We start from the raw sequence: 24,986 nt of genomic DNA, 5'->3' as shown, positions 1-24,986 counted from the left end.
GCAATTGAGGATTTATCAACATATGCCTACCTCGAGCAATTTATTATTGTTCTGGTTCCCAAGATCATAGGAAGTTACCTTTTGTTTTGAACAAAATGTTTGCAAATGGTTTTCCAACTGGAAGCAGGCTCTGCTGCTGATCTTTTGTTAAAAGTGCCAACAAAGCAGTGTCTGCCAAAGGGCTGCTTTAGATAATAGGTTTTTAATATAAGCATTGCATGTGTGTGTGTGATGTGGATTGCACTGCCTCTTTCCTGAAGGAAATGAGCGGTTCTGTGTCTGAGTTACAGGATGTCAGGAGTATGGGCAGGAGCCAGGCTCTGGGGCCTGTAGTGCTTTGCAGGACTGGGGCCTGCCTCAGCTTGTGCTGGAGAAGCAAGGAGTGGTCACTCAGGTGAGGCCTCAGCTTGTGCTGGAGAAGCAAGGAGTGGCCACTCAGGTGAGGCCACTTGATAACTCACTGCACCTGGTGGCAAAGGCTGGGAGGGATAAAAGCTCAGCATTTCCCTTTGGCTCTTTGCCACAGCAACGCGATCCCTGCCTTGTTGCATCTGGCCTCTTGCTCCTTGACCCTCGGACCTTCGCCTTCGTGATGCCCTGCTTCCCGGCCTTTGATTCCTCAACTCGTAACCTCCTGCAGCTTGACCTTCAGCCCCACGCCACCTGGACTTTCATTCCTGCTTCCACACCACCATCTTGCCCCCAGTCCTGACATCCTCAGGCGGGCCTGCTACCTCCCGCCCACCAGACCATGACACAGGATTTTGCAGAATGTGCATGCCTAGCAGTACTAACTTTTGCTTTTAGCCCCTCGAAGTGCTCCACAGAGCTACAATACCAGATTGAAATAAAGCATGACACTTGCACCAACAGGGCAGTGGGGCCAGGCATGCGAATTTCATCCACTTCTGTCAAAAGGGGGAAAGGTTGTTGTCATTTTTTTTTTCATTCCCCATGAAAGGAGATGCTCTAGCATCACCATCAAACCTTTATTGGCATCACTTACAAACATTCAAAATAAATAGGCCAGTGCGATCTCGTCGCCATTTCAACAGTACAGTCACTTGCCAAAGGGAAGAAAAGGCAAGCAATCTATTTCACCTCTGTGGGTCTCCAGCAAGGGCAGGGTCCTGTAATGTACTTCGGTAGCAAAAAATCAAAGAGAGGAACTTAGCTACTGTCTTGGTGAGCTCCTGGTCTCTCCCCTGTAATAAGAAGCGTATGACCTCTGACCCTGGTTTCCATATTGGGATACATAGTCGGTCTAGGAATTGTTGGCGGAGATAATCATACATTTAAGGACCATGTGAGCTAGAGTTTCCACCAAGTGGGCATCACATGGGCAGATCCTATCTCCTTCTGCCATACCTGCGAAGCTACCACAGAGGAGGCTAGAGGGATTAGAATGGATGTTCTATCTAGTGAGATTCATCAGTAGTCTATATGCATACCCTTTGATTCAGCTAAATGCTTGCAAACGGGACTTCTTGCTTTCACATTCAGGAGTTAAATTAAGTCTGAATGGACCACCACTAAACAACAAGCTCAGACTTAAGAACTTGGTGGGATCTTCAGTCTTCAGTGACTGCCACTGAGCAAATGATTTTGTTGTCCTGAGGCCAGAAATTAGTCATCAGCTGATCTTTATAAATTGCATAAACTTGCCAAGAGAATTTGCAGCCCTTTGCAATCACATGCCATGCTGAATAGAAGGCTCTTTGTGGATCAGTCCTCCCATAGGCTGCATTAGTGCTAGACCCATGAATGCCCACTCATTGTGCTCCTTGAAGAATAGCAGGTGGCCCCAGCAATGTCTTTTGTCTCTATTTTATAATTTGCCTTTTTTCCATGATAAAAACTTCAGTTTTTCTTAGAATTATGAATTTGCCACATTCTAATCTGAAGGTCTCTTGAGTATCTTACAATCCTATCTAAAATTCCAATGCATTTTTTTTACAGTTAAATATGGCAGTGTGCTATATATTCTACTGCCAATGTTCAGCAGCAAACTCTTCAGAGAATTGCATCAAAACCCTAAACAGTATGGAATTTCCTCACATCACCAGACAAATGTGAAAAATATTTGCGTTGTGAAATATTTCCCTTCCAGATTCTAATCTGCCCTGCATGGAATCACAATTCCATCGAAGCCTTCTCTGGCAAGGTATTTAGCAGGAGAAGGGAGGGTCAAGCTCTTTGGGTCCGGTCCACAAAATGATGCCTGCTATCTAAATGGTGCACTTGGGGAAAGAATGAAAGAGATCGGTAATTGTGAGTTCTAGGCAGGTTCAAGGATATGAATGCATTATGCTTCTGAACCCTGCTAGCATTTCTTTCTCTCCAGATTTATATATTGCTTCACAGCTGCTTCATTGCAAATTCTCTTTTGAAACTTCATGTTGGGTCCTTGTACTCAAGATTAACAGAGGCAGAACCATTGGAGGCAAAGGCCAAGTCCAGTAAAAGATGGCTGCTACATAGAGGACAACAAGTAGCAATGCTGACCAAACAGACAGATGTGAAAACTGGTAGCTAGAGAGAGCAGCAGGTGCTTAGGGAGACTAGGCAGGTAGAGATTATTGAACAGAGCGGCAGGCACCTGTTAGGCTTGACCTGGAACGATTTATTGCCAGGCCAAGTTAGAAAGAACTAGTGAGTTCATTTCTCTCTCATTTGCACTGAATGCTAAGCCAAAATTTGGCTTACTGTGAATGAGTAAAAGTGATTCTGGAGAAGAGACTGTAGCTGCTTTGCTGCTCCCCAGTTCTTTTCTTGGTGTGCAGTGCTGAACTAAGTAATGATTTCGCTAAGTGCAAGGGGGCTGGATAAGGCCCAAGACCTTTGTTTATCTGGCCCACAGCAACCGCTGCCCCCCACCCCCTGCCCACTCCTATCTGCGTGGCAGAGGGACCTGCTTCTGGGTCGGAGGAGCACTGGAAATAGCTTGTGTGCATGTGCAGGGGCCTATGTGTGCGCAAACACTATTTGCGGTGCTCCTCTGATCCGGAGGCGCACTAGAAATAGTGTGTTCGCACGTGTACGGGCGCACGCTCCCCCGCCCTCCAGCCTGCCGTGCAATCGTCGCTGGAGACCCCTGGCTTAGTGTGTTGTCCAAACCTGTGTTCATGGTTTAGCTTCCCCAGATAAATCACAAGACAAACCATTCTGGGAGTCCATGTCTGCTCCTTCATGCTAAGCAAGCCATGGATTGACTTAGCATTTTAACACACACACACACAAAATGGCTGGCTAGCACTTAACACTAAGTCATCTCTGGGAGCTGATTTGCTCATTTGCATTAAACCATGCTTTGCCTTAGCATTATGTGCAAATGAAGGCAATGGCAGCCAAATTAACTCACTGGTTCCTCCTAATTTGACGGCTAGAAATCTAGGGCTGCTATACGTCCCGGACATTACCAGGATTTCAAAGGCGGAATTGACGTCCTGGATCTTAGCCAAGTCAATAGAAAAATCAATCTTCGTAAAATTGAAGTCCTCCTAAAATAAGCTTTCAGGGTGTCCTGATTTTTACTTTTTGAAATGTGGCAACCCTATAAAAATCATCCCAGTCTATAAATCCTACCAGTGACCAGGTGCCCATGTTCAAGTTCCAGCAGATCCTGACACAAACTTGCATAATTCATCAAGTCTAGCACTCAAAAGGTTTTCTCTTGACAATTTAAGAACATTTTCTTGGACCACTGAAAAAACTACCTAAAGGTTTCATGTATCAAAGACCTTTGCCTAAGCCAGTGATGGGCAACCTTTTGAGCTTGGTGTGTCAAAATTCGCCAAAAAACCGAGCATAACTCGGGGGGGGGGGTGTCACTTTGAGAAAAAAACCATAATTTTGCAATATTTATAGTTTAAATAACAAAAATGTATAATTGTAATATATTACTGTATTTAATAAACCAAAAACTAATTATTTAACCAAACCAAACCAAAGACCCCTTATTTATCACAAAGTGCTGTTGTTGAGCTTTTTGGGGGGAGCTGCTGACCAATGTTTTGGAGGTTTTTTGGGGGGTGCAAAAGTTGCTTTGCTTTTTTGGGAGGGATGCCCCAAAGCTGCTGCACTTTTTTTGGGGGGGGGGAAGAGAACAGAAATAAATGACGAATAATACCTTCGCTGGAACTAACACGCAGCACCGACATAGTCTGCCAAAGGGCCAAAAAACCCAGCACAGAATGGGTTAAAAATGAATGCTGTCACACCCAATCATCGTCTGCCAAAGCGCCAGAAAAACATCACAAAGGGTTAAAAACCAATCTCTGGCTACCAGCAACAACAACCCAAAAAAGGATCCTGGTTTTAACAGCTTGTAGCTTGAGGAGGAGCAGGAGAACAAATGGGGGGGGGACAACAACAACAGCGCGAATGGGCCGATAGGGCGCGTGCCAGCAGTGAGGGCTCTGTGTGTCACGTCTGACACGCGTGTCATAGGTTTGCCATCACTGGCCTAAGCAATAACCCAAACCATATCTCCGATTAGGCTTGGTTTATACATTTATATACAAACTTGTATTGGCAGATCGTCAGGATGATGTACCTAAATTAATGAAATCATTGATTTAAGTTCTCGTAGGGTTCTTCTTGAAAAAGTATGCATTGCTAAGTTCCCTGTATTTCAAAGGTGGGGAATCTGTGGTCCCCACACTGTTTCTGAACGACAAATCCCTTTGTACCTGGCCATTGGCCATGCTAACTGTGCCAATGGGAGCTGGAGTCTAACAGCCTCTAGAGAGCCACAGGCCGTCCATCTCTGATGCGCTGACTCACTAAAGCATTCTAACGCACAGCATGAGAATTACCAAGAAATTGCTGGCCGAAGCACTGCTGAGCTGCATTTCCATGACGGACATCTTGTCTGCGGAAACGTCTAGGGAAAAGTAAAAAACAACAACACACAATTTGAAACAACACAGATGATCAAGCTTGTGAACAGCCCTCAGAAGCCTTCCCCTATTCCGGTGGGAAATTCATAAGTTTGTGTCATCTTGAGCTCCTTTAACTGAAAATGCTCTTCTAGGGTCTGGAAGGAAAATGTCTAGTATTTTAGGGAAACCCATGAGAGGTGCTTATGGAAATTTCATTTCCAGAATCCAGAGTGGCTACAGAAGGTCTCTAATCTCTGCTATTATTAAAGGAACACCCAACCAACCTTTGAGATCGGGGATCCAAACAGCATATAAACAAACAAACAAACAAACAAACAAACAAACAAGAAACTAGAATATTGGGAGAAGCCTAGGCCAGAACCTTTCTCCCTGACATCTAGTATTCTTTGTAGATAAATTAATTAACTATTATTAGATGTGGAGGAAAAGTTCACCTTGCAAACACCCTACAGCCCAAATGGTATAGCCTAGACATAGGTATGTCATCAGGTTGAGAACTTGGCTTTAGACTGCTTTGCCTCGAGGAGGGGACCATCCCTCTCATGTTCAATGAGCCGCAGGCCCTGGAATAGCTCTCCTCCTGTTTGCAGAGCACCTGATATAGGTGTGTAGATTAAGGTCGTTTCCTTCTTAGTGGCTGTTTGGTATGCAATATATTCTGCAGGAGCTAATGCCCTCTAGGCAAACACGGTTAGAGATGCTTCTTGCATTTGTGGACTGCGGTAAAGCTAATAGACTGAAAATGGCCATTGTAGGGTCTCCAATCCCTAGTGAAATTAAGGCCAGGTGGCACTGTGGGCTAAACCACTGAGCCTAGGGCTTGCTGATCAGAAGGTCAGCGGTTCGAATCCCTGTGACGGGGTGAGCTCCCGTTGCTTGGTCCCAGCTCCTGCCAACCTAGCAGTTCGAAAGCACATCAAAATGCAAGTAGATAAATAGGAACCGCTATAGCGGGAAGGTAAACGGTGTTTCCATGTGCTGCTCTGGTTTGCCAGAAGCGGCTTTGTCATGCTGGCCATATGACCTGGAAGCTATACGCCGGCTCCCTTGGCCAATAATGCGAGATGAGCGCGCAACCCCAGAGTCGGACACGACTGGACCTAATGGTCAGGGGTCCCTTTACCTTTACCTTACATGTAACTCAGGGACCCAGGTGGCGCTGTGGTTAAACCACTGAGCCTAGGGCTTGCTGATCAGAAGGTCGGCGGTTCGAATCCCTGTGACGGGGTGAGCTCCCGTTGCTTGGTCCCAGCTCCTGCCAACCTAGCAGTTCGAAAGCACGTCAAAGTGCAAGTAGATGAATAGGTACCGCTCCAGCGGGAAGGTAAACGGCGTTTCCATGTGCTGCTCTGGTTTGCCAGAAGCGGCTTTGTCATGCTGGCCACATGACCTGGAAGCTATACGCCGGCTCCCTCGGCCAATAATGCGAGATTAGCGCGCAACCCCAGAGTCGGTTACGACTGGACCTAATGGTCAGGGGTCCCTTTACCCTTTACCTTTACATGTAACTCAGCTAGAGGCATTTTTTCCCTGTTACATTTCTTTCCGCCTTCTTCCCCGCTGTCACTTGCCTACCTTCCCTCTGTGCTGCTAGACAGAAAGTTCAAATAACAATATATATAACTATACCACACACACACACACACACACACACACACACACACACACACACACACATGCCTAATTTGCAATAAACTTTGTTATCCAATCAAGGTGCACATTGTAGGGAAGGATTCTTCATATTTCCCAGTCCAGATGGGGCAATGCATTCTCCACCCCAATCACTTCCATGTGGAACAGCCAAATTCTACTTGGTTTAAGCAGATGAAAAATCTAAAGTTATTCTGTTGGGAATATTTCCCTGAGTGATGTTCAGGAAACGTGACGACAAAGGCGGAACAGTTTTGGAGATTCCCACTTTGTCTTCTACATTTAAACAAAATAATGTGCCACTATTGGAAAAGAATATTTCTAATCTTTGTTCTGGCCAAAATATGAGTGTAATCAAAGTTTTCCTTCATGTATTTTCATATCTCTAGATAATAGTGAAAAACTCTCTGGAAGGGATTTTGTGGGTGGATCAATCATGTGTTGTTATAATGATGTCATTTGATTGACAGATGGCCAACCCCACCTTCTTTTTTTCTTTTTTACTGTTGTTTTCATTGGTCTGGATTGGAAAGGGAGCGGCAGAAAGGGTGTTTTAGAGGGTGTTCCCCAGTTAGCGATTTTCACTTATGCATGTGGGGGCCTGGAATGTAACCCCCTGCATAAGTGGGGGGACGTCTCTGTACTGATTTAATGTGTAGAAATGTAGACATCTCCATGATTACACAGAAGATACATAGTGATAGTTTGGTAACAGATATCTTGAAGTCTGTCCCAAGGATTTGGGAGTCATGTATTTTGGGGGAAAGGAAATACAATTTATGCGTTTAGGAGGGTAACCAACCATCATGCTACACTTGCAAGCTTCGCATGGGCATCTGCTTTGATGGCCTCAGTTTAGGAAGTGGTTTATCGATTTGAAAAACACAGCACAAATTAGGTGTGCGTATATATGTCACCAATTATGCATTGGTGTGCATTTTTGTGTGAACTGGAAACAACAACAGTGAATACCAATTGTTTTCTTTGGATTGATTTCCGTTCTTCACATGGGACCAATAGGCAAATATTGGACATTTCTTTTTCCATTGAAATTCCCAGACATTCTTATTGGCTTGGTACCATTGTTCTTGAGAAATAGGTCCATCTCCCTCCCCAGTTTTCCAGGCCTGTTTCACCTTCCCCCTTCTCCCACCAACTGCTTTTAAGTGGAGGTGGGGGTGTAAGAAAAAATAGGGAAGTCTGATCATGCTTCACACATCTATGAATCTTCAGCTTTGAGCAATCCCTTCCTAATATATCTGCTCCCAAGCCATGAAGAATATCTGATTGTAAGTTTCTTTCTTCTACAGCCAGACGTACTTCACGGTTCAATGCCTGAAACTTTTGAAACAAATCAACGTTGTGGTGCTTTCTTTCTTTCTTTCTTTCTTTCTTTCTTTCTTTCTTTCTTTCTTTCTTTCTTTTTTGCCCTTTAAACATTTATTATTCACTATATTGTATCTCCTGAAATATGTCCTAAAAACAAGTGAAAAGAAGTGCAGGGCACCTGACTGTAGAAGAACAATCAAACATCATTCTGCACATCACTGTACACTGATAAATTAATTTACATTTCTAAACACTGTGCTAATAAACAACTGCCTACAATGAGTTAATTCAGTTTCCTTGTACAACAAAGCCCCATCTGCACTATAAATTTAAAGCAGTATCATACCATTGTAGGCAGCAATGGCTTCTCCCAAAGAATCCTGGCAACTGTAGTTTGTTAAGGGTGCTAAGAGTTGTTAGGAGACCCTTACTCCCTTCACAGGGCTGCAGTTCTCAGAGTGTTTTTACAGCCAGTCCCTCTTCCCAGGGAACTATGAGAATTGTAAGGAAGCCACGGCCGTTTAAAGTGGTACGATTCTGCTTTAAATCTATAGAGCAGACAGGGTGGAGGGGGGTAGATTTCAGGCACATAGTACTGGAGGGACCTCGTAGGGCATCTATTCTGACCCCTTGCTTGATGCTGGGAATCCAGAGCTGGTGCATTTTTTTAATGGATGGCTCTCCAAACTCTGCTAGAAGACCTTCAACAAGAGAGAGAACGGCCAAAGGCACTTCCTAATTCTGGAAGAAATGGAACCATCTCAGCCTGGTCTGGAGAACCTATTGCAGAATGCGAATTTGCATGCAAGAAAAGAGTCTCACCTCTTTGCCTGTGTTCCTGTTGGGTAGTATCGGGAACAAGAGATCCCATCCCAAGCACAGTAAGGATCCCTTGCGAGGCAGCAGTCGGCGCAGGCTGTTCCATACATGTCGCACTGGTGGAACTTCAGTTGTGCAACGGCGGACTCAGACCCGATATAAATTTGTTGCTGTAAGGAAAGCACCAATATTAGAGAATGTTGGAAGGCTGCTTCTGTTGAGCCATAATAGCCAGTTTCCAGAGTTCTATTGCATGGTGGAAAAGGACCAAGAAACAAAGCCTATTTAGGGGACCTGTTCTCCTTGAAGAGCAAAGACACCCTCAAAGTGTAACTTAGCTTTGGTGCAGGGAAACTAGAGGGCAGAGGCAATACAGCACCTCCAACATTTCTAAGCAAAGGCAGGACATTCTGGGATCAAATCTGAAGCCAGGATGGCTTCTGTAAATCCAGGACTGTCCATGGTAAATAGGGGCACTTGGAGGGTCTGGTTCCTGTGTTTCCCTAACTCAGGAGCTAGCTTTGGCCTCTCTCTAGGGCAGGGTGGGGCAGTTCAGGCTGACAGAATGGTGTCTTGCCTAAGCTCATCTTAGTCACCTGCACATCAGCATATCATCTTCAGGACCCCCCAGAGAGATTTCCATTTTGTGGCCATGCTAGAGTGTGCTGGAACCACGGAAATGCTTTGATACGATGCCATGATATATATTAAGGTAGATAGACTGCAGAGTCTGACCATTTTGCCTTAAAACAAAAACCCTTGAGTTTCTCCATTGAGCTGTGCTACGTTTATCAACCACTGAGTTTTCATCAAGTTCCCATTTCACTCATGAATCAGGATGACCACTGGCTTACTTTGCAGCTGATGTGGGACACAACATTTAAAACAGCTTAAGATAAGTGGGGGGCAGGGGGTGGGGCACATCTGAATATTTCATAGGGAAACAGTGCAGGAGAATGTGTTGATATTCAAAATTCCAGCATCTCTCCATGGAAACTCATTTTATATGGTATATTAAGTCACACCACGGTAGCAATGACATTTTATTATCAACACGGAGGCATTTTCCCACTTTCTGAAGTAAGGGGAAAGACAGCAACAGCAGCTGTAATGATCAATGCCAGTAAAATATTATGCTGTGATCCTAATTTTATTTAATGAAATTATACTGGTTTTTTAAAATGTGTACATTTAGGATTGCCTACTCAAGTACATTTTGGTTGGCCTAATAAAGGTATTGCCTTAATATGGATTATTATCATTATTTATTGTGTTGTGGGCCAATATTGTGACCCTAACTTTTTATGTACTCCAACAGTACGCTGTGTTTATCTTGAAAGATTAACATTGGCTCCCAGTATGTTTCTGAGCACAGTTCAAAGTGTTGGTGCTGACCTTTAAAGCCCTAAATGGCCTCGGTCCAGTATACCTGAAGGAGCGTCTCCCCCCCCATCATTCTGCCCGGACACTGAGGTCCAGTACCGAGGGCCTTCTGGCGGTTCCCTCGTTGAGAGAAGCCAAGTTGCAGGGAACCAGACAGAGGGCCTTCTTGGTGGTGGCGCCGGCCCTGTGGAACGCCCTCCCATCAGATGTCAAAGAGAAAAACAGCTACCAGATTTTTAGAAGATTTCTGAAGGCAGCCCTGTTTAGGGAGGCTTTTAATGTTTAATAGATTATTTTATTTCCTTTTTCTGTTGTAAGCCGCCCAGAGTGGCTGGGGAAACCCAGCCAGATGGGCGGGGTATAAATAATAAATTATTTATTATTATTATTATTATTTATTATTATATCTGTTGGTTCCTCTGCATTCACACTTTGGAGATTATCAACTCCTGTAAAGACATGGGTTGCTCCTGAGCATGCCAGCCTAGCGCAAAGGCTGCTAGGGTGTTAAAATGAGACCAGAGCAGGGAATATTGAACTACGGTAATACTGCAATGCAGACAATGAGGAGAGGAGTACACACACAGTTCCTTGAATCTTAGTCTGGGATTCTGAGTCTTCTCTCTCCAGCTCTTTCCCAAACTGTTGCCTCAATCTAGTGACAGGTAAACTCGCCCGGCTTACTGGTAATTTGTTCCATCTTTATCAGTTTTCTTCAACAGGTTTGCCTCCTCAACGAGAATGAGGCTACAGAGATCTGTGAAACATCTATAAAATAACAATCTTGCTTATCTAATTTATTTTTTGCTTCCAACGTCCTTTCACTTCCTTCAAAATTTCTTTTAGTCATTTCGCCAGAGCATGACTCTCAAAATTCACTCTGAATTTTGCTTCATATGAAACTCAGTGGTAATTCTAATTTATACATGGCATACATGATCACAGTCCCGAGTCATGTAGCCTTATCACAGAGCAACACTCACCCTTTTGGAAGAAATCTCCATGGATATAACAGGAGCTGGCACCTGAAAGTAAAGAATTTTCTTTGATTTAGGAAACAGACCACCTCTGTAGATAACACCCACACACCCACACACCGTGATATTGATTGAGATAGATAGATAGATGATAGAATGTTTAACAAAACGTTTATTATTTATTTATTTATGAAGGCTTCTGCACAGTAGCTCTGATAAAAATGAAAGGATGCTGTTACCAAGGCAGCAGTTAGAGAGCTTTGAGGATGGAAAGGCTTCATTTGCTAAAGTTAAATGCTGGTGGTACTGTTCTCCAGGCTGAGTCCATTTGGTGTCAAATGTGCCCAGTGTGTACATTCTGAAGTTATCCCTCTTTGCTTACATTTTAGGATCAGTTGGCATTTCTACTGCAGTTATTGGTAAGTCTGACAGGCTGCGGTTCTCAGAACTGAGATTTTTAGCAATTGGTTGCTCCCTGTTTCTTGGACAAAATGGCAGATTTCTGGTTTCTGAAATGTGTGTGTAGGTCAGCAGTAGTCTCGCCTACATAGTGGACATCACAGCAAGGTATATATTGCTTTAGTGATTAACCAATTCTGATATATAACTATATTTTGATAGAGAATGAAAAGCACTCTAGTAATTTACAGGTGCTCTTCCAATGTTGCTGAATATTCTGTTCCACAAAGTATTTATAATAACCTGGACATCATCATCTCATTGTCTGGGAGACAGGGATTATGACGCATGGTGCAGAGAGGCATGGATTTCTGAAGAAAGAAAACCAGAAGAGGAGAGCAACAAAGCATTCAAAGGAGTGGGATTATTATCACCTGGTTTGAAACAAGAAGGCAAAGGAAGAAGAATTTGGATTTGATATCCCGCTTTATCACTACCCTAAGGAGTCTCAAAGCGGCTAACATTCTCCTTTTCCTTCCTCCCCCACAACAAGCACTCTGTGAGGTGAGTGAGGCTGAGAGACTTCAGAGAAGTGTGGCTAGCCCAAGGTCACCCAGCAGCTGCATGTGGAGGAGCGGAGACATGAACCTGGTTCCCCAGATTATGAGACTACCGCTCTTAACCACTACACCACACTGGCTCCTCCAGGAACGTGGAGGCCGTGCCATTGATAGCATTTGACCGATGTGACGACCCGTGTCCCACTCTACCTTACTATCACTGCGACACAGGAATCCAGAGGGGAAAACACCCACCCTCTGCTCCTGCCGCCTCAAAAATCAACCCCTTTTACTGATGGGTTTCTTAGTAAGGAGAGCCTTCCAGCTTGCGTGACCTGGTACCTTAAGAAACTCTAGGCTGTCCCACGGAATAACCTCTTGCCTCCAGTAAAGGGTCTCCCTCAGTTGGATTCCCCACTGTAGAAGTATGCCCTATGCACTCTGGCAACTTCTTGGCACCTCAGGTTACCCTTCTAAGCCTCCTCCGTGTAACTCCAGGACACAAACTGCCACCTCTCTGCCTGAGGTGAGTTTTGCCCTCTCTTGAGCCACCCCGGCTGTGAGTCCTGGTACCTCGCTGGAAAAATAAAGACGGACCTTTTTTTTGGCAAAAACAGAGATGAAGTTTTATTGTGTTAAAAACATAAGTGTTTCTTTAACGTGTCATTTATTAATTGGCTTTGTTCCAGTTGTACAAAATAAACTCAGTCAAACATTTAACTTTAAGTTTTCCTAGCCTCTTCACTGTCTTCAAACAAGCCACCTCATAACACCACACTACACCTTCCTCCCTCTCCCTCCTAACTGACCAAACCGACTCTCCCTCCTTTTTTAAACCGGGCACAGTCCCGCCCCCATCAGAGTTCTAAGTCAGTCAGGCTGGAGGTGGGTTAACTCTTTGCCAGCCGGGCAGAAATAAACATTTTAAAAGTGCTTCAATTTGTCACATATCTCCCCCCACCACAAAGACATTGCGTCGGCTTGCTCTTAACTAACTAGAGCAATGCCAAAGCAATGGGCTTGGGGTCCAAAATACTTCAATGCATTCTATAACATTCATATTACAAAGTCAACTAAATTAACATCTCATAAACTTGTACACAGATAGACCTTGTGTGTCATGTGTTAGATTATAACGCCTTAGCACAAATGTTTTGCTAGGGTTCCCACCATTTCATATAATAATTTGCATCATTCTATACCTCTCAAAAATACCTAGACAAAGCGTCCGCTATGATGTTTTCCTTCCCACTTATGTGCTTAACATCAAATGTGTAATCCTGTAACTGCATGCTCCACCTGATTAACTTGCTGTTGTTACCCTTCATTTGGTTTAGCCATTTCAGTGGTGAGTGATCGGTATATAGGGTAAACTTTCGGCCCCACAGGTAAGGCTTCAGTTTACCTACGGACCACAAAATCGCTAGGCATTCGAGTTCTATGGTAGAGAGGTGCTTTTCCCTCTCCAATAGCTTCCGGCTGATATATAACACCGGGTGTAAAAACCCTCCTTCTCCCTCCTGTGCCAGTACTGCACCTAAACCAACACCTGATGCGTCCGTCATTAAATTAAAAGGGCAAAAGAAATCAGGTGCTTTTAAAATGGGCTCTGTCATCAGAGCAGCCTTTAAAAGTTCAAAAGCTTGTTGACACTGTGATGTCCAGATAATCTTGTCCGGGCGGCTTTTCTTCGTACAGTCACTCAACACAGCCGCGTGAGTGCTGAACTGGGGGATAAAACGCCTATAATAACCTATAGCTCCTATAAAGGCACGCACCTGCTTCTTAGTTTTGGGAGCCGGCCAGCTTCTGATGGCTTCCACTTTGTTAGTATCTGGCCTGATCACTCCCCCTCCGAGAACATGGCCTAAGTATTTTACCTGTCTTTTCCCCATCTGACACTTAGCCGCTTTTACTGTTAAACCTGCCGCTTTTATCCTCTGGAAGACCACACTTAGGTGTTGTAAGTGATCTCTCCACGATGGGCTAAATACTGCTATGTCGTCAATGTAAGCAAGGGCGAACGTTTTCAGACCCCTTAGCATCCTATCGATGAGTCGCTGGAACGTGGCTGCCGCGTTCTTTAACCCAAAAGGCAACACTTTAAATTCAAACAACCCATCTCTAGTGATGAAAGCGGTCTTGGGCTTATCTAAGGGATCCATTTCCACTTGCCAGTACCCTTTTGTTAAGTCAAGTGTAGATATATAATTCGCTTTTCCTATGGTCTCAACCAAGTCGTCCACCCGTGGCATGGGGTAAACGTCCGGCACGGTCACCTGGTTCAACTTTCTGAAGTCTACACAGGGACGAAAGGTATTGTCTGGCTTCCTGACCAAGAGCAGGGGCGATGACCAGGGGCTGTAAGAGGGCTCAATTAATCCCAGTGCAAGCATCTCCCTGATCTCTGAAGAGACCAAGTCGGCGTGCTCCCCCGTCACCCTGTAAGGAGGGGTAGCTATGGGTCTTGCTTCCCCCGTATCTATTTTATGAGTTGCTAGGTTGGTCCTCCCTGGGATGTTTGAGAAGATTTGAGCAAACTGAGCAAGGACTATTTTTAACTGCTCCTTTTGCTCTGGGGTCAGACCTTCATCGAATGACACCTCTGCTAGAGTTGTGCCATTACTCAGCTCTCCCCACCCAGTTAAATGAATTCCTTGTGACATCTTCCCCTTTACTTGTAACACCAACTTATTTCTGTCAAAATAAGGCTTAAGTAAATTTACATGAAAGTTTTTACATCGGTTCCCTTCCCCATCTAACTCTACCAAATAGTTCACCGCAGAAATCCTCTCGACCACTTTGAAGGGACCGTCCCATGACATCTCCAACTTCTTTCGACGTCTTGTTCTTAACACGAGCACACTGTCACCAGGCTGGAAAGATCTGTCTCTTGCGTGTGCATCATACCACTGCTTCTGTCGACGCTGTGCCTGCTGCAAGTTGTGAGCAGCTTGCTCCCGTAGCTCTTGAAGGTCGCTCTGCAGCTCCTGTAGATACGTCACAACATCAGGGCTGTCGATCTGTTCCTCCCCTGACCACGCTGCTTTCATCAAGTCTAGGGGTCCTCGTGGCTGTCGTCCAAATAGGAGTTCAAAAGGACTGAACCCTGTGCTCTCCTGCGGCACTTCGCGATAACCAAATAGGAAGTGTTGCAGCCTCTCATCCCAGTCGTTAGGATGATTGATGGAATAGGTTTTTAGCATTCGGCTCAGGGTCGAATTAAATTTCTCCGTCAAGCCATTCGACTGTGGATGATAAGCCGTAGTTTTAACATGCTTAATTCCACAAAGAGTTAAAAGCTCTTCCATGGTCTTGGACGTGAAGGATGTCCCTAAATCTGTTATAATTTCTTTGGGGAATCCCAGCCTTAAGAACACCGACATGAGGGCTTTTGCTACAGTCTTGGAATCAATGTCCTTTAGAGGTATTGCTTCTGGATAGCGCGTAGCATAATCCACGAGGCATAAAATAAATTTATTCCCCCTTTTTGTAACTCTGGAGATAGGCCCGAGGATGTCCACTCCTACTCTGGAAAAGGGCTCAGTAATTACAGGAATAGACTGTAACAAGCCTCGCGTTTTGTCCGCTCTTTTGCCTGCTTTTTGGCAGATCACACAGGACTTGCAATACTCTTTGATGTCTTTGCCCATCCCAGGCCAGTAAAATCTTGCTTGGATTCTATCACTAGTCTTCCTAATGCCTAGATGCGCTGCTGAGGGTGCGTCGTGTGCCATTTGTAGCACTTGCAACCGGTAAACTCTTGGCAACACTAACTGTTTCTTCCTTTCCCAAACAGCAGCAGTTTTCCTCCTCCTAGAAATTCTATACAGTCTTCCCTCAATGGTGGTAAATAAGCAGGGGTTCTCCACAGTTACTTCTGCAGTAGGACTTTGTGCTTTACTCCACAGCTCTTTTATAGTTTCATCCTCTTTTTGATCACTCAAGAATTGGGCACCGTGCTCCTGGACCACTGGCACGCTAATCAGCCCTTCATCCTCACCAGGCTCTATGGGTGTCTCTATAACTGCAGGAGGATTACTCTCAGTGACTTGAGACTGTGACCTAGTTATCACTTGAATACGGTGCTTCTGACTAGCTAGGTCATTCCCTATTAAAAAGGGCACCTCCAATTCATTTAGGATTCCTACTCTCCATTTGCCACAAAATCCTTTGTAGGTAATATCAACTTCAGCTAATGGTACTTCAAAATGTGGGCCCCATATGCCTTTTAAACTATAGGACTGACCCTTGAGGTACTGCTCCTTTGGAACAAATTGTGATTTGACAAGTGAGACTTCTGCTCCTGTGTCCCTCAAACCTAAACAAGACTGACCATTTAATTCAATTGGCTCCATGTAATCTTGGTTGCACTCCTGCTCAGCCCTCCAGACCTGTAAGACCTTAGAAGTAGTCTCAGCTGGACTGTCTGCTTTCTCTGAGCCTTCTGTCTGAGGCGAGCTATTTTCCTGTGACTGCATTACCAGTTTTACTTGTTTAGCTGCAGTAGGTGTAGTTTGCGACTTAACCAGCAGGGGGCACCTGGCACGTACATGGCCCTCACGATTACAGAAAAAACAAGTGATTTTCTTAGACCCTGTCTTGTCAGAAACTGATTCCCTGACAGGAAAATTTTCTTGCCTGTCTTTATTTTCTCTGTTTCTCCATGGATTACCCTTCTGTGAGTGTTTTGGGAATGCTATTTCATTGAAATCTCCTTGTAGTTCATCTAAGACCTCTGCAACCTCTGCCACAGTTTTCAGTTTTTTATCCCTCAAGAACCAACGTAAATTGCTAGGGATTTGCTTAAAAAATTGTTCTAAACAAATTAATTGTTTTAACTCATCAAAGTCCTTCACTCCACTCCCTTGAATCCATCTATCAAGTAATTTATCTAAGCGGCTAGCTAGTTGGGCATAAGTCTCTTTATGTTCCTTTTTTGCCTCACGAAAAGCCTTTCTGCTTTGTTCAGCCGTGAGCCCACATCGAACCCTGACCCTTTGCTTAAATACTTGGTAACTTGACAGCTCTTCTTCCCTCAGGTCAGCATAAATTTCACTTAGTATCCCACAAATTTGAGGTCTTAAATAAAGCATCCAGTTCTCCTCAGGTATTTGAAATTCCACACAAACGCGTTCGAAGGTAAATAGAAACGATTCGACATTATCGTCCTTTCCAAATTTGGGGAACCTTTTTAAATTAATTGCGATACTATCATTATTAACTGGGCTACTAGTTAATTCTGATCGCAAACGTATCTCTTCAAGCTTCATTCTGTCCTGTTCTAATTGAACCCTTAACCTCTCGGACTGCATTTCCCTCTCAGCTTCAATTCTGGCTTTTTCTCTCTCACTTTCAATTCTAGCTTTTTCCCTCTCACTTTCAGCTGCTATCTTTTCCCTCTCAGCTTCAATTCGGGCCATCTCAATTCGTAGTTTCATCAGTTCCACCTCAGAACCTGGGCTTCCCTCAGCCCCTTCCGTTCTTACATCTCCTTTTGCCTCTCTGGGTTTTCTTACGTGAGTCATTTTCCTCACAGGAAAATCCTGACAGACTCAAACCAAACTAGGCGCGTGAGCTTTGAATTTCGATCACGACGCTGCCACCAAAAATGTGACGACCCGTGTCCCACTCTACCTTACTATCACTGCGACACAGGAATCCAGAGGGGAAAACACCCACCCTCTGCTCCTGCCGCCTCAAAAATCAACCCCTTTTACTGATGGGTTTCTTAGTAAGGAGAGCCTTCCAGCTTGCGTGACCTGGTACCTTAAGAAACTCTAGGCTGTCCCACGGAATAACCTCTTGCCTCCAGTAAAGGGTCTCCCTCAGTTGGATTCCCCACTGTAGAAGTATGCCCTATGCACTCTGGCAACTTCTTGGCACCTCAGGTTACCCTTCTAAGCCTCCTCCGTGTAACTCCAGGACACAAACTGCCACCTCTCTGCCTGAGGTGAGTTTTGCCCTCTCTTGAGCCACCCCGGCTGTGAGTCCTGGTACCTCGCTGGAAAAATAAAGACGGACCTTTTTTTTGGCAAAAACAGAGATGAAGTTTTATTGTGTTAAAAACATAAGTGTTTCTTTAACGTGTCATTTATTAATTGGCTTTGTTTCAGTTGTACAAAATAAACTCAGTCAAACATTTAACTTTAAGTTTTCCTAGCCTCTTCACTGTCTTCAAACAAGCCACCTCATAACACCACACTACACCTTCCTCCCTCTCCCTCCTAACTGACCAAACCGACTCTCCCTCCTTTTTTAAACCGGGCACAGTCCCGCCCCCATCAGAGTTCTAAGTCAGTCAGGCTGGAGGTGGGTTAACTCTTTGCCAGCCGGGCAGAAATAAACATTTTAAAAGTGCTTCAATTTGTCACAACCGACCAGTGTCAAAATTCTAAAGAGCTCAAGTAGGAATTGTGTTAGGCTATTTACATGGAAGTTTGGTGTTGGAGCTCAGGCAGAAACCATAATCAAAACCACATATTATAACAATACATTGCAGCTTGGTGTGTTGTTCTTATTCAGCAGTTGCAAAATTCAGCAATTTTCATAGTCACAGTCCATACACTCTACTAGGGAAAATGTCTAATTTATAGGCTTTATTTATAGGCTTTATGGCTGAAATTCTGTGCTCATTCAGGGTGCTTAAAACTTATTTACCCCAATGAGCTTTAAGTAGCCTCATGTGTGTGCAGGACTGGAGTCTCTGCGGTTTGGTGGATATGAAGTCAGACCGAAAAGAATACCTTACTTTGAACACTTGCAGCTCTTCAAGAATCACTTCTTCCATCGATTCTGTGTCCTGGTTGTAAATTGTAATGACTTTCAGTACAATCCCATTATCTGCAGTCGTTTCAGAGAGAAAGAGAAAGAGAAAGAGAGACACACACAGAGAGATTGAGAACTCAGGACTGGTAACCATATTTATTTGTGCACCAGTAAAGTACAAAATCCTTCCAAACAAATATGACCAAAAGAATAGAATGTGATTTTTCATCCGCTCTAAAATATGAAAATACAAATGGCCAGAGACATAAGAAAAAGGCACAGTTCTCTTCCTCCCATCTGTGAAGTAGATTTGGCAGAGAGAGAGAGGGGGGGGCAATATGACCAAAAATGCTTCTGGCTGAGTGGAAATAGGACTTCCTGTTCCTACCCCAGCTCTGAAAAATCATTTGAGCTAGCCCTATGACAGCTCTATAAGGTAGGTCACTCATGAATATCCTACAAAAGCAGACCCTCCAAGTGTCCCTATTTTCCAGGGACCTCCCTGATTTACAGAAGCCATTCCGGTTTCTGATTTGATCCCAGAATGTCCCACTTTTCCTAAGGACATCCCTATTTTCATTGGAGAAATGTTGGGGGTATGGAGGTATCCAACCCCTGAGCCATCTGAAGGGAAGATTTTTAATGTTTTATTATGTTTTATATATGTTGGATATATATATATATATTGATCCTTCATGGATCAATGCCTTGCCGTGGCGAAGGGGCTTGAATAACTCAGAGAAGCTATGAGCTATGCCATGCAGGGCCACCCAAGATGGACAGGTCATAGTGGAGAGTTTTGACTAAACGTGATCCACCTGGAGAAGGAACTGGCAAGCCACTCCAGTATCCCTGCCAAGAAAACTCCATGGACAAAGACAACAGGCATATAAAAGTTATGACGCTGGAAGACGAGCCCCTCAGGTCGGAAGGCGTCCAACATGCTACTGAGGAAGAGCGGAGGACAAGTACAAGTAGATTCAGAGCTGATGAAGCGGCTGGGCCAAAGCCGAAAGGACGCTCAGTTGCGGATATGCCTGGAAGTGAAAGGAAAGTGCTGTAAAGAAAAATATTGCATAGGAACCTGGAATGTAAGAACCATGAGTGGAGGTAAGCTGGATGTGATTAAAAATGAGATGACAAGAATATATATCGACATCCTGGGCATCAGTGAACTAAAATGGAAGGGAATGGGCGAATTCAGTTCGGGTGACTATCATATCTACTACTGTGGGCAAGAATCCTGTAGAAGAAATGGAGTGGCCCTCATAGTCAACAAAAGAGTGGCAAAAGCTGTAATGGGATGCAATCTCAAAAATGACAGAATGATCTCGATACGAATCCAAGGCAGACCTTTTAACATCACAGTAATCCAAGTTTATGCACCAACTACCGGTGCTGAAGAAAGTGAAATTGACCAATTCTATGAAGACCTACAACAACTTCTAGAAATGACACCAAAGAAGGATGTTCTTCTCATTACAGGGGATTGGAATGCTAAAGTAGGGAATCAAGAGATAAAAGGAACAACTGGCAAGTTTGGCCTTGGAGTTCAAAATGAAGCAGGGCAAAGGCTAATAGAGTTCTGTCAAGAGAACAAGCTGGTCATCACAAACACTCTCTTCCAACAACACAAGAGACGACTCTACACATGGATATCACCAAATGGGCAGCATCGAAATCAGATTGATTATATTCTCTGCAGCCAAAGATGGAGAAGCTCTATACAGTCAGCAAAAACAAGACCTGGAGCTGACTGTAACTCAGATCATCAGCTTCTTATAGCAAAATTCCAGCTTAAACTGAAGAAAGTAGGAAAAACCACTGGGCCAGTAAGATACAATCTGAATCAAATCCCTTATGAATACACAGTGGAAGTGAGGAACAGGTTTAAGGATTTAGATTTGGTGGACAGAGTGCCTGAAGAACTATGGATGGAGGCTCGTAACATTATACATGAGGCAGCAACGAAAACCATCCCAAGGAAAAGGAAATGCAAGAAAGCAAAATGGCTATCCAACGAGGCCTTACAAATAGCGGAGGAGAGGAGGCAAGCAAAATGCAAGGGAGATAGGGAAAGATACAGGAAACTGAATGCAGATTTCCAAAAAAACAGCAAGGAGAGACATGAGGGTCTTCTTAAATGAGCAATGCAAAGAAATAGAGGAAAACAATAGAATGGGGAAAACCAGAGATCTGTTCAAGATAATTGGAGATATGAAAGGAACATTTCGTACAAAGATTACCATAATCAAGGACAAAAGTGGTAAGGACCTAACAGAAGCAGAAGACATCAAGAAGAGGTGGCAAGAATACACAGAGGAATTATACCAGAAAGATATGGAGGTCTCGTACACCCCAGCTAGTGTGGTTGCTGACCTTGAGCCAGACATCTTGGAGAGTGAAGTCAAATGGGCCTTAGAAAGCACTGCTAATAACAAGGCCAGTGGAAGTGATGATATTCCAGCTGAACTATTTAAAATTTTAAAAGATGATGCTGTTAAGGTGCTACACCCAATATGCCAGCAAGTTTGGAAAACTCAGCAATGGCCAGAGGATTGGAGAAGATCAGTCTACATCCCAATTCCAAAGAAGGGCAGTGCCAAAGAATGCTCCAACTACCGCACAATTGCGCTCATTTCACACGCTAGCAAGGTTATGCTTAAAATTCTACAAGGCAGGCTTAGGCAGTATGTGGATCGAGAACTCCCAGAAGTGCAAGCTGGATTTCGAAAGGTCAGAGGAACCAGAGACCAAATAGCAAACATGCGCTGGATTATGGAGAAAGCTAGAGAGTTCCAGAAAAATGTCTATTTCTGCTTCATTGACTATGCAAAAGCCTTTGACTGTGTCGACCACAGCAAACTATGGCAAGTTCTTAAAGAAATGGGAGTGCCTGATCACCTCATCTGTCTCTTGAGAAATCTCTATGTGGGACAAGAAGCTACAGTTAGAACTGGATATGGAACAACTGATTGGTTCAAAATTGGGAAAGGAGAAATATCAACAACCTCAGATATGCAGATGACACAACCTTGATGGCAGAAAGCAAGGAGGAATTAAAGAACCTTTTAATGAGGGTGAAAGAGGAGAGCGCAAAATATGGTCTGAAGCTCAACATCAAAAAAACCAAGATCATGGCCACTGGTCCCATCACCTCCTGGCAAATAGAAGGGGAAGAAATGGAGGCAGTGAGAGATTTTACTTTCTTGGGCTCCTTGATCACTGCAGATGGTGACAGCAGTCACGAAATTAAAAGACGCCTGCTTCTTGGGAGAAAAGCAATGACAAACCTAGACAGCATCTTAAAAAGCAGAGACATCACCTTGCCGACAAAGGTCCGTATAGTTAAAGCTATGGTTTTCCCAGTAGTGATGTATGGAAGTGAGAGCTGGACCATAAAGAAGGCTGATCGCCGAAGAATTGATGCTTTTGAATAATGGTGCTGGAGGAGACTCTTGAGAGTCCCATGGACTGCTAGAAGATCAAACCTATCCATTCTTAAGGAAATCAGCCCTGAGTGCTCCCTGGAAGGACAGATCATGAAGCTGAGGCTCCAATACTTTGGCCACCTCATGAGAAGAGAAGAATCCTTGGAAAAGACCCTGATGTTGGGAAAGATTGAGGGCACTAGGAGAAGGGGACGACAGAGGACAAGATGGTTGGACAGTGTTCTCGAAGCTACGAACATGAGTTTGACCAAACTGCGGGAGGCAGTGGAAGACAGGAGTGCCTGGCATGCTATGGTCCATGGGGTCACGAAGAGTCGGACACGACTAAACGACTAAACAACAACAACAACATATGTTGGAAGCCACCCAGAGTGGCAACCCAGTCAAATAGTAAAGTAGTTATTATTATTATTATTATTATTATTATTATTATTATTATTATTATTATTGAATACAATGTGCCTATTTTCATCAGAAAAATGTTGGAGGGTATGCACAATGTGAGGTGGCAGCTCTGCTACAGCCATGCAACTGAATTTGTGGTGAAACTGTGATGTGAACTGGTGACCTTCTTGACCAACCAGTATCATTGATAGTAACAAAATGACAACAGCATATAACAGGCTTGTATTAATAATAATAATAATAATAATAATAATAATAATAATAATAATATACCGACCTATACCCAGAGGTCTCAGGGTGGTTCACAGAATAAAATCAAAATATAAAACCACAAAATACATAATCAAAATTTTAGGCCCAGCTCTAGGATTATTTAACACAGGCAATCATCCTCAAAGTCTTAGGAACAATGTCACCAGAGTGGTTTGAAGATCACAGCTAAGGTCCCTTTACAAGGATGGAGTTGTGGAAGACGGCAGACTTTACCACTTCTAAAAACTTTTAGTTAGAAAACACAGCAATAAATCTTCAAACTGAGAAAATGGCCCCCTTTAGAAGTCTCCTGCGGAAGGAGAGGCCTGAGGAGGAAAGAATTCTACCCCAGCAAAGAGCGGACCGAGTTTTAAAGTAATTGGACACTAAAGTGATCTGACAAGCGTTTAAACTATGTTACTCCCTCACAACTCACAGCATGCAAGTACTCAATAAATCGGAATCCTGCCCAGAATTCATACTGCTCAACTTCCAACAATTTGTTCAAGTGCAGAGCGGAGAAGCCACATCTCAGCTAAATCTAGCCCTCTAGAACACAAAAAACATCTGGCATGTGGGACCCCAGGAGCCAAGGCTGGAGGAGGGCAGTGAAATGAGTAGCCCAATGGCCATGATGACAGAAGTGTAGCCCTGCCCATCACATGGAATTATATCTGAAGAATATTAGCTTCATTGCCAGGCAATGGACATGCATGCCCTTGCCTAGTGCAGGGGTGGTGAACATGTGGACCTCCTAAGTTGTGGGACTCAAATGGCCACCATCCCAAGGCAGCATGGCCAATGGGCAGGTAACACAGGAGTTATAGTACAGTGGAACCTTGGTTTATGAACACCTCGGTTCACGAATTTTCGGTTTACGAACGGCGCGGAACCATCGGGAACGGATTAATTCACTTTCCATTACTTTCATTGGGAAAGTTCGCTTCAGTTTATGAACGCTTCAGTTTATGAACAGACTTCCGGAACCAATTGTGTTCATAAACCGAGGTACCACTGTACTACAAAATCTGGAGGGCCACAGGTTTGTGATTATAAATCTTTCACCCAAGAGTACTAACCCCCAACCAGGATCTTAGGCATCCAGGGAATTCTCTCTCTCTCTTTTAATATACCATATCTTTTCCTTTAACCAAAACACAAAAAAACCCAAGAAATGAACATTGACTAGGGAGAAAGCACGTCGTGAGCATCAGCTGGGAGCCAGAAATTCAGGCCTGCAGGTAGCCAGGCCAAGGAAGACTGGTCAGAGTTCACCTAAGTGCATGGGAGCTGAGTTGGGGAAGAAAAGAAGGGAAAGTGGGCGCTTTTAACCCCTCCTCTTGCTTTTTCACTTACCTGTCCCAATAAATAAGACATCGTATTGCCCGTCTTCTGCTTCCACTCTGTCTACGACTATTTGTTTGAGGTTGTACTTCCCATCCGTCTTCACAAGAACTGGTCTCTTATGAACAGGCCTAACCGACTGATACATCAGTGGATGGCTCCTAGCAAAACGGATTGCTTCATCTGGATAGTCTTTGGTGCTCACGTACAGACCTCCATTCACTTTGCTGGCACACTAGGAAACACAAAGCAGATTACAGTTATGATACCGATAGCTCTCCATGGAAGAACACAAAGCTAGTAACGTGTGGATCCTGATTTATTTTGTAAGATTAAAGCTGCCCCCCTATACACGTTTACTAAGATAAAAGCACCACTGGACAAACTGGGACTCACATGCGCTGCATGGAGTAGATAGAAAGTTGTAACTGTGAACTTGTGATCACTTTGGAAGTTGGCTAATGCCAAAGCTGGAAAAAAAATGTAGAAAACAGAGCAGCTGCAGAACTTGAAGATTGAGGGATTTGTTCCGACCTGTGGAGAGCAATGATGCGTTTCAACGACTTTCCCTTGAAATGTAACTTCTCTAGCAGTCTGTCTCTCAAATGGCTTTCTAAACATCTCTTCTCCAAGAAGAGTAAAATAGTTGATGGGACAGATTCAAAACAATATTGTTATGAGTTATGGTGCCTGACAGTGAGAGCTGTTCGGCAGTGGAATTTGCTACCAAGAGTGTGGTGGAGT

At 44.0% G+C, this 24,986-nt stretch overlaps 1 protein-coding gene across 2 annotated transcripts in view; it reads right to left on the bottom strand.

The window, feature by feature from the left end:
- Positions 1-24,986, bottom strand: part of SEMA3E (semaphorin 3E) — a 159,515-nt gene that overhangs the window by 5,532 nt on the left and 128,997 nt on the right. For both annotated transcript variants that reach the window (XM_035138052.2, XM_035138053.2), the window contains exons 11-15: positions 24,255-24,477; positions 18,773-18,864; positions 11,069-11,110; positions 8,706-8,872; positions 4,818-4,885 (exon numbers count right to left, since the gene is read on the bottom strand). In XM_035138052.2, the coding sequence (XP_034993943.1) occupies positions 4,818-4,885; positions 8,706-8,872; positions 11,069-11,110; positions 18,773-18,864; positions 24,255-24,477 (592 nt within the window). The remainder of the gene's footprint in view (positions 1-4,817; positions 4,886-8,705; positions 8,873-11,068; positions 11,111-18,772; positions 18,865-24,254; positions 24,478-24,986) is intronic.

The sequence above is a fragment of the Zootoca vivipara genome, chromosome 5 (genome assembly GCF_963506605.1).
Source record: "Zootoca vivipara chromosome 5, rZooViv1.1, whole genome shotgun sequence".
NCBI lineage: Eukaryota > Metazoa > Chordata > Lepidosauria > Squamata > Lacertidae > Zootoca > Zootoca vivipara.
This window is presented reverse-complemented; position numbering and strand designations above follow the sequence as displayed.